This window comes from Gigantopelta aegis, chromosome 8 (genome assembly GCF_016097555.1).
Source record: "Gigantopelta aegis isolate Gae_Host chromosome 8, Gae_host_genome, whole genome shotgun sequence".
NCBI lineage: Eukaryota > Metazoa > Mollusca > Gastropoda > Neomphalida > Peltospiridae > Gigantopelta > Gigantopelta aegis.
The window spans coordinates 14,103,213-14,117,566 of NC_054706.1; the positions used below are offsets into that span (position 1 = coordinate 14,103,213).

The 14,354-nt window shown below is 39.0% G+C and overlaps 2 protein-coding genes across 2 annotated transcripts in view; both read left to right on the forward strand.

Moving 5' to 3' along the window:
• The window catches only part of LOC121378304 (formin-like protein 5), a 38,680-nt gene that overhangs the window by 10,534 nt on the left and 13,792 nt on the right, over window positions 1-14,354 (forward strand). The window lies entirely within an intron of this gene.
• LOC121378306 (cell wall protein DAN4-like) lies at window positions 11,695-13,288 on the forward strand. The gene has a single exon (XM_041506414.1). It carries the CDS (start codon window positions 12,584-12,586, stop codon window positions 13,118-13,120), a length of 537 nt encoding a protein of 178 aa, XP_041362348.1. The 5' UTR covers window positions 11,695-12,583; the 3' UTR covers window positions 13,121-13,288.

Sequence of the window (14,354 nt, forward strand, 5' to 3'; positions counted from 1 at the left end):
GGGATGTGTGTGTGTACAGAATAGTGAAATGTGTTCACTCTTGTTGTTGTTGGTGGTGGTTGTGGTTGTGGTGTGTTTCTGTGTGTGTGTGTGTGTGTGTGTGTGTGTGTGTGTGTGTGTACAGAATAGTGAAATGTGTTCACTCTTGTTGTTGTTGTTGGTGGTTGTGGTTGTGGTGTGTTTCTGTGTGTGTGTGTGTGTGTGTGTGTGTGTGTACAGAATAGTGAAATGTGTTCACTCTTGTTGTTGTTGTTGGTGGTTGTGGTTGTGGTGTGTTTCTGTGTGTGTGTGTGTGTGTGTGTGTGTGTGTGTGTACAGAATAGTGAAATGTGTTCACTCTTGTTGTTGTTGGTGGTGGTTGTGGTTGTGGTTGTGGTGTGTTTCTCTGTGTGTGTGTGTGTGTGTGTGTGTGTGTGTGTGTGTTTTCAGTGTTTTGTGCATGTTTTTTTTTTATATGTGTGTGATAATCATACATGTACATCACAAACTATTTGCACATTTATTAAGAAACAACGGGAAGGGTGCGGTTTCTGTTGTAATAATAATAAAAAATGCGTATGCATATGCATAAATAAAACATAACTATTTTATTGTTGCATATACATGCAGTAATTATGCATGAAATTACAATGCGTCCTCGGTTATGCATGAAATTACAATGATGTTTTATTGTACACCGGTGGTGTTGGTACGTACACGTAAGAACAAAGGCGGCATGTTAGAGTTGTCAGACTTGTTTTGCTCGCAACATAGATGTCACTGTGACAGTTTTATAACAGATAGCAGGACACCGCGGGCTAGACATTACTTAGCCAAGTGTCCATAACCCGCGAAATGACATTTATCACTTAGTTTGGGTAAAAATAAAATATGCACTTTGTCGTCTTTTTATTTGTAAATTCTGTTTCATATTAAGATTTTTGTTTATGGTTCTTAAAAACGAATAGACAATTTATTAGTTGTTACGAATGCTGTGTGTTAATTAATGATGTTTGTAACGTTATTGTTCGATCTGTTCTGCACATTTGTTTTGCTGCATTGTAAGACGTTTCTGACTAATAAAATATTTCTACGATTAAACTGACATATTAAATATATTTTCTTGTTTAAAATATCAGTGTCTGTATATTCAATGTGTTTCTGGTCGTCTTATATTTGTAAGAAGCCCAAACTGGATTTTGTCTTCAAATAATTTCGTACGTACGAAAAAAATCTTTTTAGGAAATAAAATGAAATTTAACCTAGTAGAAATATTAGAACGATCAGAAACACGTTTAATATACAGCCACTGATATTTTATGCAGAAAAAAAAAGAAAGAAGTGTTTTATTTAACGACGCACTCAACACATTTTATTTACGGTTATATGGCGTCAGACATATGGTTAAGGACCACACATATTTTTTTAGAGGAAACCCGCTGTCGCCACATAGGCTACTCTTTTACGACAGGCAGCAAGGGATCTTTTATTTGCGCTTCCCACAGGCAGGATAGCACAAACCATGGCCTTTGTTGAACCAGTTATGGATCACTGGTCGGTGCAAGTGGTTTACACCTACCCATTGAGCCTTGCGGAGCACTCACTCAGGGTTTGGAGTCGGTATCTGGATTAAAAATGTCATGCCTCGACTGGGATCCGAACCCAGTACCTACCAGCCTGTAGACCGATGGCCTTCCACGACGCCACCGAGGCCAGTTTTTATGCAGAAAAATATATTTGTAATTCCAGTTGTCAAAAAGTCTCTGTTAGTCGATAACATCTTAAAAATTGCAGCAAACTCAGGATTGGCCCTTTAAATGATCTTACTCTGCATTTCCGTCATTTGGGCAAGACAGTATATAATATGTAGCACACAAATACAAGCTTTATTGTTTGTTTGTTTGTTTGTTTGTTTGTCTTTGTGTTTTATAATTACGACTCGACGTTAGTGAAATTTATTGATCTATATCTCACTTATTAAAAAACAACCCAGCATTTGTTTTGTTTAACAACACCACCAGAGGACAATGGTTTATTAATTACGGCTATTGGATGTCAAACATTTACAAATTGTATCATACAGTCTTAGAGAGGAAATCCGCGACATTCTGTCCGTTAGTAGCAAGTGTCTTTTATATGCACAACCCCACAGACAGGATACCACATACCACGGCCTTTGATATACCAGTCGTGGTGCATCAGACGAGCGCTTTACCACTGGGTTACATCCCGCCCCACTTATATAAAAGGCCCGTGACAGTTTTTAACATTTTCTCAGGGTTACTAAATATGCTCTGTGTTTGTGTATGTATGTGGGGTGGGGTGGGTGGGTAGCATTCTGTTTTAAAACGGCCAAAACAATAAATAAAACAGAAGTTTTTGCAGTAGTGCGGTTTAAAGGGGTGGATTGAGAGGGGTACCAAAAGAAGACGGTTTGTACGCTCGTCAAAATAATTAACAACTATGAAATGACCTTAAAATTAATTAGTCGTGAAAGGAAAGGAATTGAACGACACATCAGATCATTTCAAACTACGGCTATTTAGTGTCTAAGAAAATTGCGTTTAGACACTTGATCGAGAGGAACGAAGCCAGAACATTGCCGCCATAATAGCTACTCCTACTACTAAGCAGCAAAGTATCTGTCATATCATAGACAGGATTGTACAGTACATACCACGGCCTTTGATGTACCACTTGCTTCGTATAGATACATGAAGTAGGCCACAAAAGATGAAACTGTCTGTTTGATTGGGACAGGAAACAATAGTCCATGGAGGGCGATCGATCCCATAACCCATCGCTCCTCAAGCGAGCACTCTAACACTAAGCTATAGCCTGCTCTTCATATGTCAGATGTTTACAGTGGTTCGGGGAAGAGGTGGAAGTGTAGTTGGACAATTCGGACATTAGTTATTTCTATACTGAGATTAACATAATCTGGCTTTAGATAGCAAAAGCAATCCTGCATTTAGCGGCTTCTCGTTAAAACAATTGTCTGTGTAATAAACCTTATACTGTATGTGTATAACGTATAATCCACTTGGTCTAGATTGTCACTTCTAGGTACCATATGCCGATTTGTTCAGACAATGTACCCAATTAGCACTGGATTATCAGGGTTACAGAAACAAGAGTTAATCAGTGTTACAATAATCCTTATATAAATAAAACTACAATAACATAAAAAAAATACATAAAAGAAAGACAAAAAAAAAAAGACAAAAAAGAATTAGAAGAAATAAAAGCCTCCATAGATTGTAAGTAATAATGTGCTGTATTGTTAGAACACAAAAACGAGACAAAAAAAACTAAACAAAAACACCTCCACCATTAGTTATTAGTGACAAGATTTTAACAGTGCTTTAAGATTGAAAACTAAATGTATGATTACATTTTATAAATACATATATAAACCCATTTAGCTGTACAGTATGTACCCAACACCGTGACAATAAAATTCAGTTATCTGATGTTGACCATAAATAACTTATATACCATATATTTTCAACGTGTTTTTATATCAAAACAATATTAAAACATCACAAGGCATTTACATCGGTATCTAATATTTCATCTTCGTTTTACAATAGTTGTGCATTTACAAACAATCATACACTTTATATGTGTTTTTTTAATTAGCTGTTCGTGTAAGAATTTCAGCGCAATTTTAAGTGATTTCACTTCCTGCATGCATTTCATTAACAACTTGAAAAAGTGTTTTTAGACATAAAGTGCACAAAAGCTATTAACAAACAGGTCAAAACAGGTCGTATTCAAACTTGTATGAGGTATTTTAAATTCACTGACCTTAGTTATCGAAGTATGTACCCTTCTGTTTCACATCAAATATATCAAACACCAGTATGGCAAAAAATAAAATCCACATTAGATTTGTTAAAACTGATAAGTAAGAAGTTAAAAGTAATGTGTACTGTAATGAAAACAGCTGTAATAGCCGACGAAAACATTAAATTTGTTTGTTTTGATTAACGACACCACTAGAGTACATTGATTTAGTAATCATCGGCCATTGGATGTCAAACATTCGGTAATTGCGACATATAGTATACAATAGACTTTCTGACCTGTCTTAAAAAGAGGGTGCATGGGTCTGCTGATTCTGACATGTCTTATATGTTCGCCAGTTGAGTCTCATGTTTGCAGGTTTTAAATATTATTTAAAAATAAACACTAATGATACATTTATTTTATATTATACATTGTTGTAATGGGCCAGAGTTTAGCTCAGTCGTGTGTGTGTTTTGTTTTATAATTTTCTTTTTCTAATTAATTAATACACTATTATATACATCGTATTATAGATTAAGTTTAAATATTTCCACTCACCTGTGCACAATACAATTAAGTTATATGTGTCATTAATACACATTTTGTAATATACAGTTCAGTTTGAAATATGTAATATGTACCGTGACATAATCGCGGAACATACTCTCTCTCTCTCTCTCTCTCTCTCTCTCTCTCTCTCTCTCTCTCTCTCTCTCTCTCTCTCTCTCTCTCTCTCTCTCTTCTTGGTTTAATATATTATTCATTACGAATGCAGTTACGCAGTTAAATTTCTATGGACACGGTACAACACCAAAGACGTGTGTACATGTATAGATTTTGAGACGGAAGATACCTGTCTGTTACACACTCACTAGAATACAGGTGTCCGATCTATGTCTGTGTAATCACTATTTATAAAGCCAGCTATTTAACTGTTTATCAATGTGTTCACATTGAGTCATGGATCATTCAGCTATAAAATTCTACCTCTAAAGAAGTTAGGTGAAACCTGCTGTACATAAAAGACACCGCGGGTAACAAATATACATGTATACACGGAGAAGGCTTGTAATATCTGCACAGATTTATTCAAAACCCCGCCGACACTGCACTCTCGTATTTTCTTTCTTCCAACTGTGTGTGTCATTATGCTGCTGTCGTCCAATGGTAAAACGTAGTAACGACCTTTGTGTCAACACTGATATACAAAATACAATTTTTTTTAAATGACTAATCTGTTGAATTCTTACACAACGTCCAACTTGCAGTTATCTTCCGTTAACATGGGAAAATCAGAGTAATCATTATCATCACAAAGCCAGAACCAACATCCTTCATGCATCACGTCAATTTAATTCTTTATTACATGAAGCGCGATAGCTTTCATTCACTAATACATACTTATATTCGTGCTTATATCCAAATTAGGTTCCAGCACGCTGTCTTGGACACACACCTCAGCTGTCTGGACTATCTGTCCATCACAGTGGGTTAGTGGTTAGTTGTTAGTGGTTAGTGAGAGAAAAGAGGGTGTAGTGGTCTTACATTCCTGAGTTTGCTGCACTTTTTAAGATGTTATCGACTAACAGAGACTTTTTAACGATTGTAATTACATATCAAATATATTTTTCTTCTTTTTAGTAGTTGTATATTAAACGTCTTTCTGATTGTTCTAATATTTGTACTAGGTTACATTTCATCTTATTTCCTAAAATATAGTTTTTGTCGTACGTACGAACATATTTGAAGACAAAATCCAGTTTCGTGAAATATTAAGACGACCAGACACACATTGAATATACAGACACTGATATTCTAAACAAGAAAATATATTTAATGTACGGTTTAATCGTATAATTATTTTATTAGTCGGAAACATCTTACAATACAGCAAAGTTAGAAATGTCCATTTAACCAATTACAAAATGTCCTTAAATCCGTGACAGTATGCCTTTAATTCAGAAATATATACTTTATACACATTTGGAATTGATTTAATAAAGTAATGCTTCATGTTTAAACTGTCAAACTAGAATTTGTATAAAGTGGAACATATCACAGATGTATTCAGCTGAAGGAAAAGATTCTGCTCAAACATGATTTGCCTAATTATTGACAAATAATACATGCTATATCTTCTGATATGCTGCTGATTATCCGCTATATATTTAAGATCTAATTCATATAATGATTTCCAAACAAACATATCGACACAACTTAAAAGTTATTAGGTTTTGATTTCGACGACAACTATATTATCTTGTCTCCGAAAGATTATTACTGGTAGAAAAAGTAAACTGATTATGAATTCACCAACACACCCAGTGCCTAGGGGCAAAAGGTCTTTCGTACACTTTATTCCCATATTATTATATCACTCATTGCATTGTAAGTTCAAACAGGACATTATGAATTCACCAACACACCCAGTGCCTAGGGGCAAAACGTCTTTCGTACACTTTATTCCCATATTATTATATCACTCATTGCATTGTAAGTTCAAACAGGACATTATGAATTCACCAACACACCCAGTGCCTAGGGGCAAACCGTCTTTCGTACACTTTATTCCCATATTATTATCTCACTCATTGCATTGTAAGTTCAAACAGGACATTATGAATTCACCAACACACCCAGTGCCTAGGGGCGTACAATTCCCATATCGTCTTTCGTTACAGGACATTATGAATTCCCAGTGCCTAGGGGCAAAACGTCTTTCGTACACTTTATTCCCATATTTATATCACTCATTGCATTGTAAGTTCAAACAGGACATTATGAATTCACCAACACACCCAGTGCCTAGGGGCAAAACGTCTTTCGTACACATTATTCCCATATTATTATATCACTCATTGCATTGTAAGTTCAAACAGGACATTATGAATTCACCATCTCACACACCCAGTGCTTAGGGGCAAAACGTCTTTCGTACACTTTATTCCCATATTATTATATCACTCATTGCATTGTAAGTTCAAACAGGACATTATGAATTCACCAACACACCCAGTGCCTAGGGGCAAAACGTCTTTCGTACACTTTATTCCCATATTATTATATCACTCATTGCATTGTAAGTTCAAACAGGACATTATGAATTCACCAACACACCCAGTGCCTAGGGGCAAAACGTCTTTCGTACACTTTATTCCCATATTATTATATCACTCATTGCATTGTAAGTTCAAACAGGACATTATGAATTCACCAACACACCCAGTGCCTAGGGGCAAAACGTCTTTCGTACACTTTATTCCCATATTATTATATCACTCATTGCATTGTAAGTTCAAACAGAACATTATGAAATTACCAACACACCCAGTGCCTAGGGGCAAAACGTCTTTCGTACACTTTATTCCCATATTATTATCTCACTCATTGCATTGTAAGTTCAAACAGGACATTATGAATTCACCAACACACCCAGTGCCTAGGGGCAACACGTCTTTCGTACACTTTATTCCCATATTATTATATCACTCATTGCATTGTAAGTTCAAACAGGACATTATGAATTCACCAACACACCCAGTGCCTAGGGGCAAACGTCTTTCGTACACTTTATTCCCATATTATTATATCACTCATTGCATTGTAAGTTCAAACAGGACATTATGAATTCACCAACACACCCAGTGCCTAGGGGCAAAACGTCTTTCGTACACTTTATTCCCATATTATTATATCACTCATTGCATTGTAAGTTCAAACAGGACATTATGAATTCACCAACACACCCAGTGCCTAGGGGCAAAACGTCTTTCGTACACTTTATTCCCATATTATTATATCACTCACTGCATTGTAAGTTCAAACAGGACATTATGACATTACCAACACACCCAGTGCCTAGGGACAAAACGTCTTTCGTACACTTTATTCCCATATTATTATATCACTCATTGCATTGTAAGTTCAAACAGGACATTATGAAATTACCAACACACCCAATGCCTAGGGGCAAAACGTCTTTCGTACACTTTATTCCCATATTATTATCTCACTCATTGCATTGTAAGTTCAAACAGGACTCACCAACACACCCAGTGCCTAGGGGCAAAACGTCTTTCGTACACTTTATTCCCATATTATTATATCACTCATTGCATTGTAAGTTCAAACAGGACATTATGAATTCACCAACACACCCAGTGCCTAGGGGCAAAACGTCTTTCGTACACTATATTCCCATATTATTATCTCACTCATTGCATTGTAAGTTCAAACAGGACATTATGAATTCACCAACACACCCAGTGCCTAGGGGCAAACCGTCTTTCGTACACTTTATTCCCATATTATTATCTCACTCACTGCATTGTAAGTTCAAACAGGACATTATGAATTCACCAACACACCTAGTGCCTAGGGGCAAACCGTCTTTCGTACACTTTATTCCCATATTATTATATCACTCATTGCACTGTAAGTTCAAACAGGACATTATGAAATTACCAAAGTGACATTGTTTTATTTTACGGTTGGACGTAACCCAGTGGTAAAGCACATGCTTTATGCGCTGTCGGTCCAAGATCGATTCCCGTCGGTGGGCCCATTGGGCTATTTCTCGTTCCATCCAGTGCATCACGAATGGTGTATCAAAGGCTGTGGTATGTGTTATCTTGTCTGTGGGATGGTGCATATAAAAAAATTCCTTGCTACTAATGGGTAGATTTAACGGGTTTCCTCTCTAAGACTATATGCCAGAATTACCAAATGTTCGAAATTCAATAGCCGATGATCAACAAATAAATGTACTCTACTGGTGTCGTTAAACAAAACTAATTTTAATTTTGTTTATAATACATGACACCACGACTGATATATCAAAAGCCGTGGTATGTGATATCCTGTCTGTGGGATGGTGCATATAAAAGAACCTTTACTATTAATGGGAAACTGTAACGAGCTTCCTCTCTAAGACTATGTCAGAATTACCAAATGTTTGACATCCAATAGCCGATAATAAATAAATCAATGTGTTTTAGTGGTGTCGTTAAACAAAACAAACTTTGTTTTATAATATATGTACCAACTACCGATAGTGCTATACATTAAAGCACTAAATAGTTTAAGTTATTCCAGGATTGATTACTCGAAAGGCAATATTTCTCATATATCCACCACTCACAATATATATATATATATATATATATATATATATATATATATATATATATATATATATATACAGTAGAATCTCTTTGAGGTCCAACTCGGAAGGGTCGAATACTCCGCAACGCTCTAACTACAAATGAAGTCCCGAGTTACACTTACACGATGTTGATCGAATAGTCAGGTCGAACTACTCGATGGGTCGAACACTTTCTTGAGCACCGATTTGTTTCGAGCCGATTGGGTTCGAACCAACGGTATTCAATTGTATTAAAATTCATCTGTGGTCGCAATGTTCTATAACATTATAAGACTAGAAGTCGAATACGTCCCAACCATCATTATGTAATCGTTTACGGAACTGTTTTTAGATTATCTCTATACAAATATATTGGACTGGACTGACTGTTTAACGTGCACATTCAGAGCAAGCTGTTGTAGCGCACGACTGGCGTGGGTACAGGTACCGGCCTCGGCCGACTCCTCTGTCTAGGACAGGACAACTATATATGCACCATAAATTAGTTATTGCACAGCACAGAGGATTGTTAACGGTGTGCGGTTACAATTGTACACTTACGTGATTCCTGTGTATACACGGTTTACTGTAATATCACATGCAGGTATCGTTACAACTATACACCTGTTTACCGCGCTGCCACAGTATTCGGCTGCGTAGGTCAGAATAATACAGGTTTCTATGGTAATATTTCAATGGAAGTGGCAGTCTTTGTCACGGAGAACGTGGAATGTTGACATTCGTGATGTTTTCTGATTTCATTTTGGATGTCACACAATAAAAACCTTCATGATCTGGGTACTTTAAAATAGGGAGATGGAAGCAATGGTTTTGTTGGGGTTTTGGTGTTTGTTCACTATGCTTGTTTTATTGCTTTTTGCACGTTAGATTGGTAGTTCATCAAGGGTAGAATGAAAATGATATCTCGACATTTAAGTAAAGATCGATGATTGGGGAAATATGAAATAATAATGTTGTATAAATTTGCGTGTCTGTTGATGCAACTTAAGAGTATCTGAAGGAACAGAATCAAATATATTCAGTGGTGGGATCCAGAAAATCCATTTGGGGGGGGGGGGGGGGGGGGGGGGGGGGGGGGGGGGGGGGGGGGGGCAGTGGCATGAGGTGGAATGCTAAGGGAACTTTGGGGAAGGTTTGGAGGGGGATCGTAAAAATATAAAATTAATATATAATAAAATTATAACTATCGCAAAATGTAGGAGGTTCAAATTACCCCCCGGTTCAGGTTACCCCCTGGGTAATTTGAACCTAGGTTCAAAGTACCCCCCGTAGTTTCAAATTACCCCACCCAACAACCAGTAAATTTTCACAAATAGGGTATATTTTTTACATCGAAACGTTGATATATATATTAAGTATTCCTATAAAATATGAAAATTCATATTACACGAACACATATTTTGCATAAAAAGTATGGAAACCTAGATAGAGTGGATATCAGAATTTATCTTTAAGCAAATATTTCGAGAATACAAACCAAAATGTGACATCTTACAGATATAAACTGTTAATAGTCAATACGTAAATAATAGAAAACGTAATATGTCTGTCCTATTATATTTTACGTATAGCCCCTTCCTGCGTCGACATCACGTCGTCTGTGTATATACACGGACGTTAAACAATGATTCAGTCACTCACCATTTTTCTCCCCAGGAAATATCACTATGTAAAATTAATCTAATTCACAACACGTTCATGAATCGCCGTCTAGTTTGAGATATTAAATGGGTTAATCCGAAACTTGGGGTAATTTTAAACTACCATATATGTGCAAGTTACCCCCCAGTTTCAGGCTATCCCCGGGGGGTCGTTTGAAACTAAGGGGGGGGGGGGGTAGCTTGAAACTAGGTTCAAACTACCCCGGGGTAATTTGAACCTAGGTTCAAACAACTCCTGTAATCTGAAACTAGGTTCAAATTACCGGGGAGTAACTTGAATACGGGAGGAATTTGAAACTGGGACACCGGGCCCCTGCCCCCACCTAGAGCCGCCTCTGATATTATGAATGTATATTTTTTTCCGCAGCCGCATATTCTCCCTCTACTGCGCACATTTGTCTTTTCACAGTTTTGTCAGTGCTTCGTTAGACATGTCGTTAAGTCTTTTCTGGGGGGGGGGGGGGGGGGGGGGGGGGGGAGGACGTAGCCCAGTGGTAAAGTGCACGCCTAATGCACGGTCGGTCTAGGATCGATCCCCGTCGGTGGGCACATTGAGCTATTTCTCGTCCCAGCCAGTGCACCACGACTGGTATATCAAAGGCCATGGTATGTGCTATCCTGTCTGAGGGATGGTGCATATAAAAGATCCCTTGCTACTAATGCGACAATGCAGCGGGTTTTCTCTCTATGACTGTGTCAAAACGTCCATATGTTTGACATTCAATAACCGATGTTTAATAAATCAATGTGCTCTAGTGGTGTCGTTAAACAAAACAAACTTCTTTTTTAAAAAACCTTTTTTGATCTCTTGGGCTTTGTTAACTACAGAGGGGGCGAGACGTAGCTCAGTGACAAAGCGTTCGCATGATGCGCGGTCGTTCTGGGATCGATCCCCATCAGTGGGCCCATTGGGCTATTTCTCGTTCTAGCCAGTGTATCACGACTGGTACATCAAAAGCCGTGGTATGTGCTATCCTGTCTTTGGGATGGTGCATATAAAAGATCCCTTGCTGTTAATCGAAAAAGAGTAGTCCATGAAGTGGCGACATCGGGTTTCCTCCCTCAATATCTGTGTGGTCCTTAATCTTATGTCCGACGCCATATAACCGTAAATAAAATGTGTTGAGTGCGTCGTTAAATAAAACATGTCCTTCCTTGTTAACTAATGCTGTATCTCAGAGGCAGCGTTCTCACTTGAGATGCGAGTTCCTGTAGGGTAACCTGTATAGATCATATCCCAGTGGATAAACTATCTCGTTTTCCTCTATTCCAGCAATTGCTCTACGGCTGGTATTCTGCCTGTGGGAAAGCAGATATAAAATATTCTACGCTGGCAATCTGTCAGAGTAGTCCACATGGTGTCGCAATAACAACATGTTAGACTTATAAGTAGCCGGTGATTAAACACTGTGCTGGGGTGTCATTAAATACACATTCCTTTCTTACTGGATTATTTTAAAAAGTGTCCTCGACCATCATATTCACACCATAGCTGCAGATGTTTCTGACTGGATCATCTTTTCTATCATTTTAAAAGTAGTGTGGAAGAAACATTGAGGCTATGAGAACGGTGTCGCCACTACAGCTACCACCTCGACCTCTATCACATGCAGCACCTTAACCTCCATCATACCTAGCACCTTAACCTTCACCATACCTAGCACCTTAAATTCCATCATACCCAACACCTTAACCTCTATCACACCCAGTACCTCAACCTCCATCATACCCAGCACCTTAACTTCGACCATACCCAACACCGTAACTTCTATCATACCCAGCACCTTAACCTCTACCATACCAGCACCTTAACCTCCGCCATACCTAGCACCTTAACCTCTATCATACCAGCACCTTAACCTCCACCGTACACAACACCTTAACCTCTATCACATCCAGCACCTTAACCTCTATCACATCCAGCACCTTAACCTCCATCATACCCAGCACCTTAACATCCACTACATCCAGCTCCTTAACCTCTATCATGTCCAGCACCTTAACCTCCATCATACCCAGCACCTCAACCTCCGTCATACCTAGCACCTTAACCTCCATCATACCCAGCACCTTAACTTCGACCATACCCAACACCGTAACTTCTATCATACCCAGCACCTTAACCTCCACCATAACCAGCACCGTAACCTCCCCACAAACAGTACTGACCCTTCACTACAAGCAGCACCTCGACCTCAAGCTCCACACAACTAACACCTCAACCTCCACCACGACCACTACATCCGCCTCCAATACAACAAGTATCTCAACCTCCACCACTCAATCTCGATCACAACCAGTACCGCAACCTCTACTACAACCAGTACGTCAACCTGAATCACAACCAATGCCTCAACATCCACCACAACCAGCACCTCAACCTCCATCACAACCTCAACCTCGATCACCACAATCACCTCAACTCCATGACCTCAACCTCAATCACAACCAGCACCTCATCTTCCACCACAAGAAGCACAGCAACCTTTGCCACAACCAGTACTTCAGCCTCCGCCACAACTAACACCTCAAACTCCAACACGACCAGAACCTCAATCTCCAGCACAACCAGTACCTCAACCTCCACCAGTATTTCAACCTAAATCACAACCAATGCCTCAACCTCCAGCGCAACCAGCACCTCCACCTCCACCAGTACTTCAACCTGAATCACAACCAATGCCTCAACCTCCACCACAACCACCACCTCAACCTCCATCACAACCTCAACCTCCACCACAACCAACACCTCAACCTCCCAGCCTTAAATCTGATAGCTTAACCACTACACCACCGAGTCCGGTGTAACGGGCGTGCCCATGACGTGACATGGCACATTAAATACTCCAAGGGTTTCTTTTCACTCCCCACATAACGTGTTTTGTCTGACATACACTCGGCGTGGACGCGACTTGCTGTAATATTACACGTAGATAGCCACATAGTGCAGGCTGACACCCGTCTCGTCACGGTCTGTCTGACACGGGCAGCAGGAAGCTTGGGGCTGAGACGTCGACGTCACACCACCACAAAGACGAAAATACCACACTGTGTATTATAATATGTGGGAACGTACACGTATTGCTAATACCAACGGTCATACATCGTCTTATCTGTTTTATCGCTAGGTGGGTTTAACTAAAAACGTAGGAAGGAGGTGTAGCCCGGGGTGCGACGGGTCATAGGATCGATTATCGGTGGTAGAACGTTTGTCTGGCATATGATGGATTCCAGGATCAATCCTCATTCGTGGACCCCCGTTTTTTTTTTTTTTATAAAATCGGTTAATCAATTAGCTATACTTTGGTACATACATATACATACGCGCGCGCGCACACACACACACACACACACACACACACACACACACACACATTTCATGTCTGGGTTAACGGTTAGTTATAAAAACATGGATTAAACCTGGCTTAAACCATAGGTGATCTGTATTGCGCATTTGACGTCTAGGTTTCAATAACCATGTGTAACATTGGGCTACAATTGTAATACCTGTTAAACCTGTCCTTCAGGTGTTTTTTTGTGGTTTTTTGCTTTGTTTGCTGGATGTATCATTTTCAACACCTAAATCTTGTTTTACGTCAGTATCACAGCACCATGAGGTGGTGCGCGACAAACGTTTTATGATACTGGGTTTTTGTGGGTACATTTCTTATAGAAACACACGCGATGTGTGGCAGTTCACGGTATGTCAACGGAGGGTGTGGGTATGTTTGATCACTATTGCTTATACCTATTGAAGG

What these genes read in the sequence shown, in the direction of transcription:
- LOC121378306 (XM_041506414.1), top strand. Translation starts at nt 12,584, where the DNA reads ATGTCCAGCACCTTAACCTCCATCATACCCAGCACCTCAACCTCCGTC.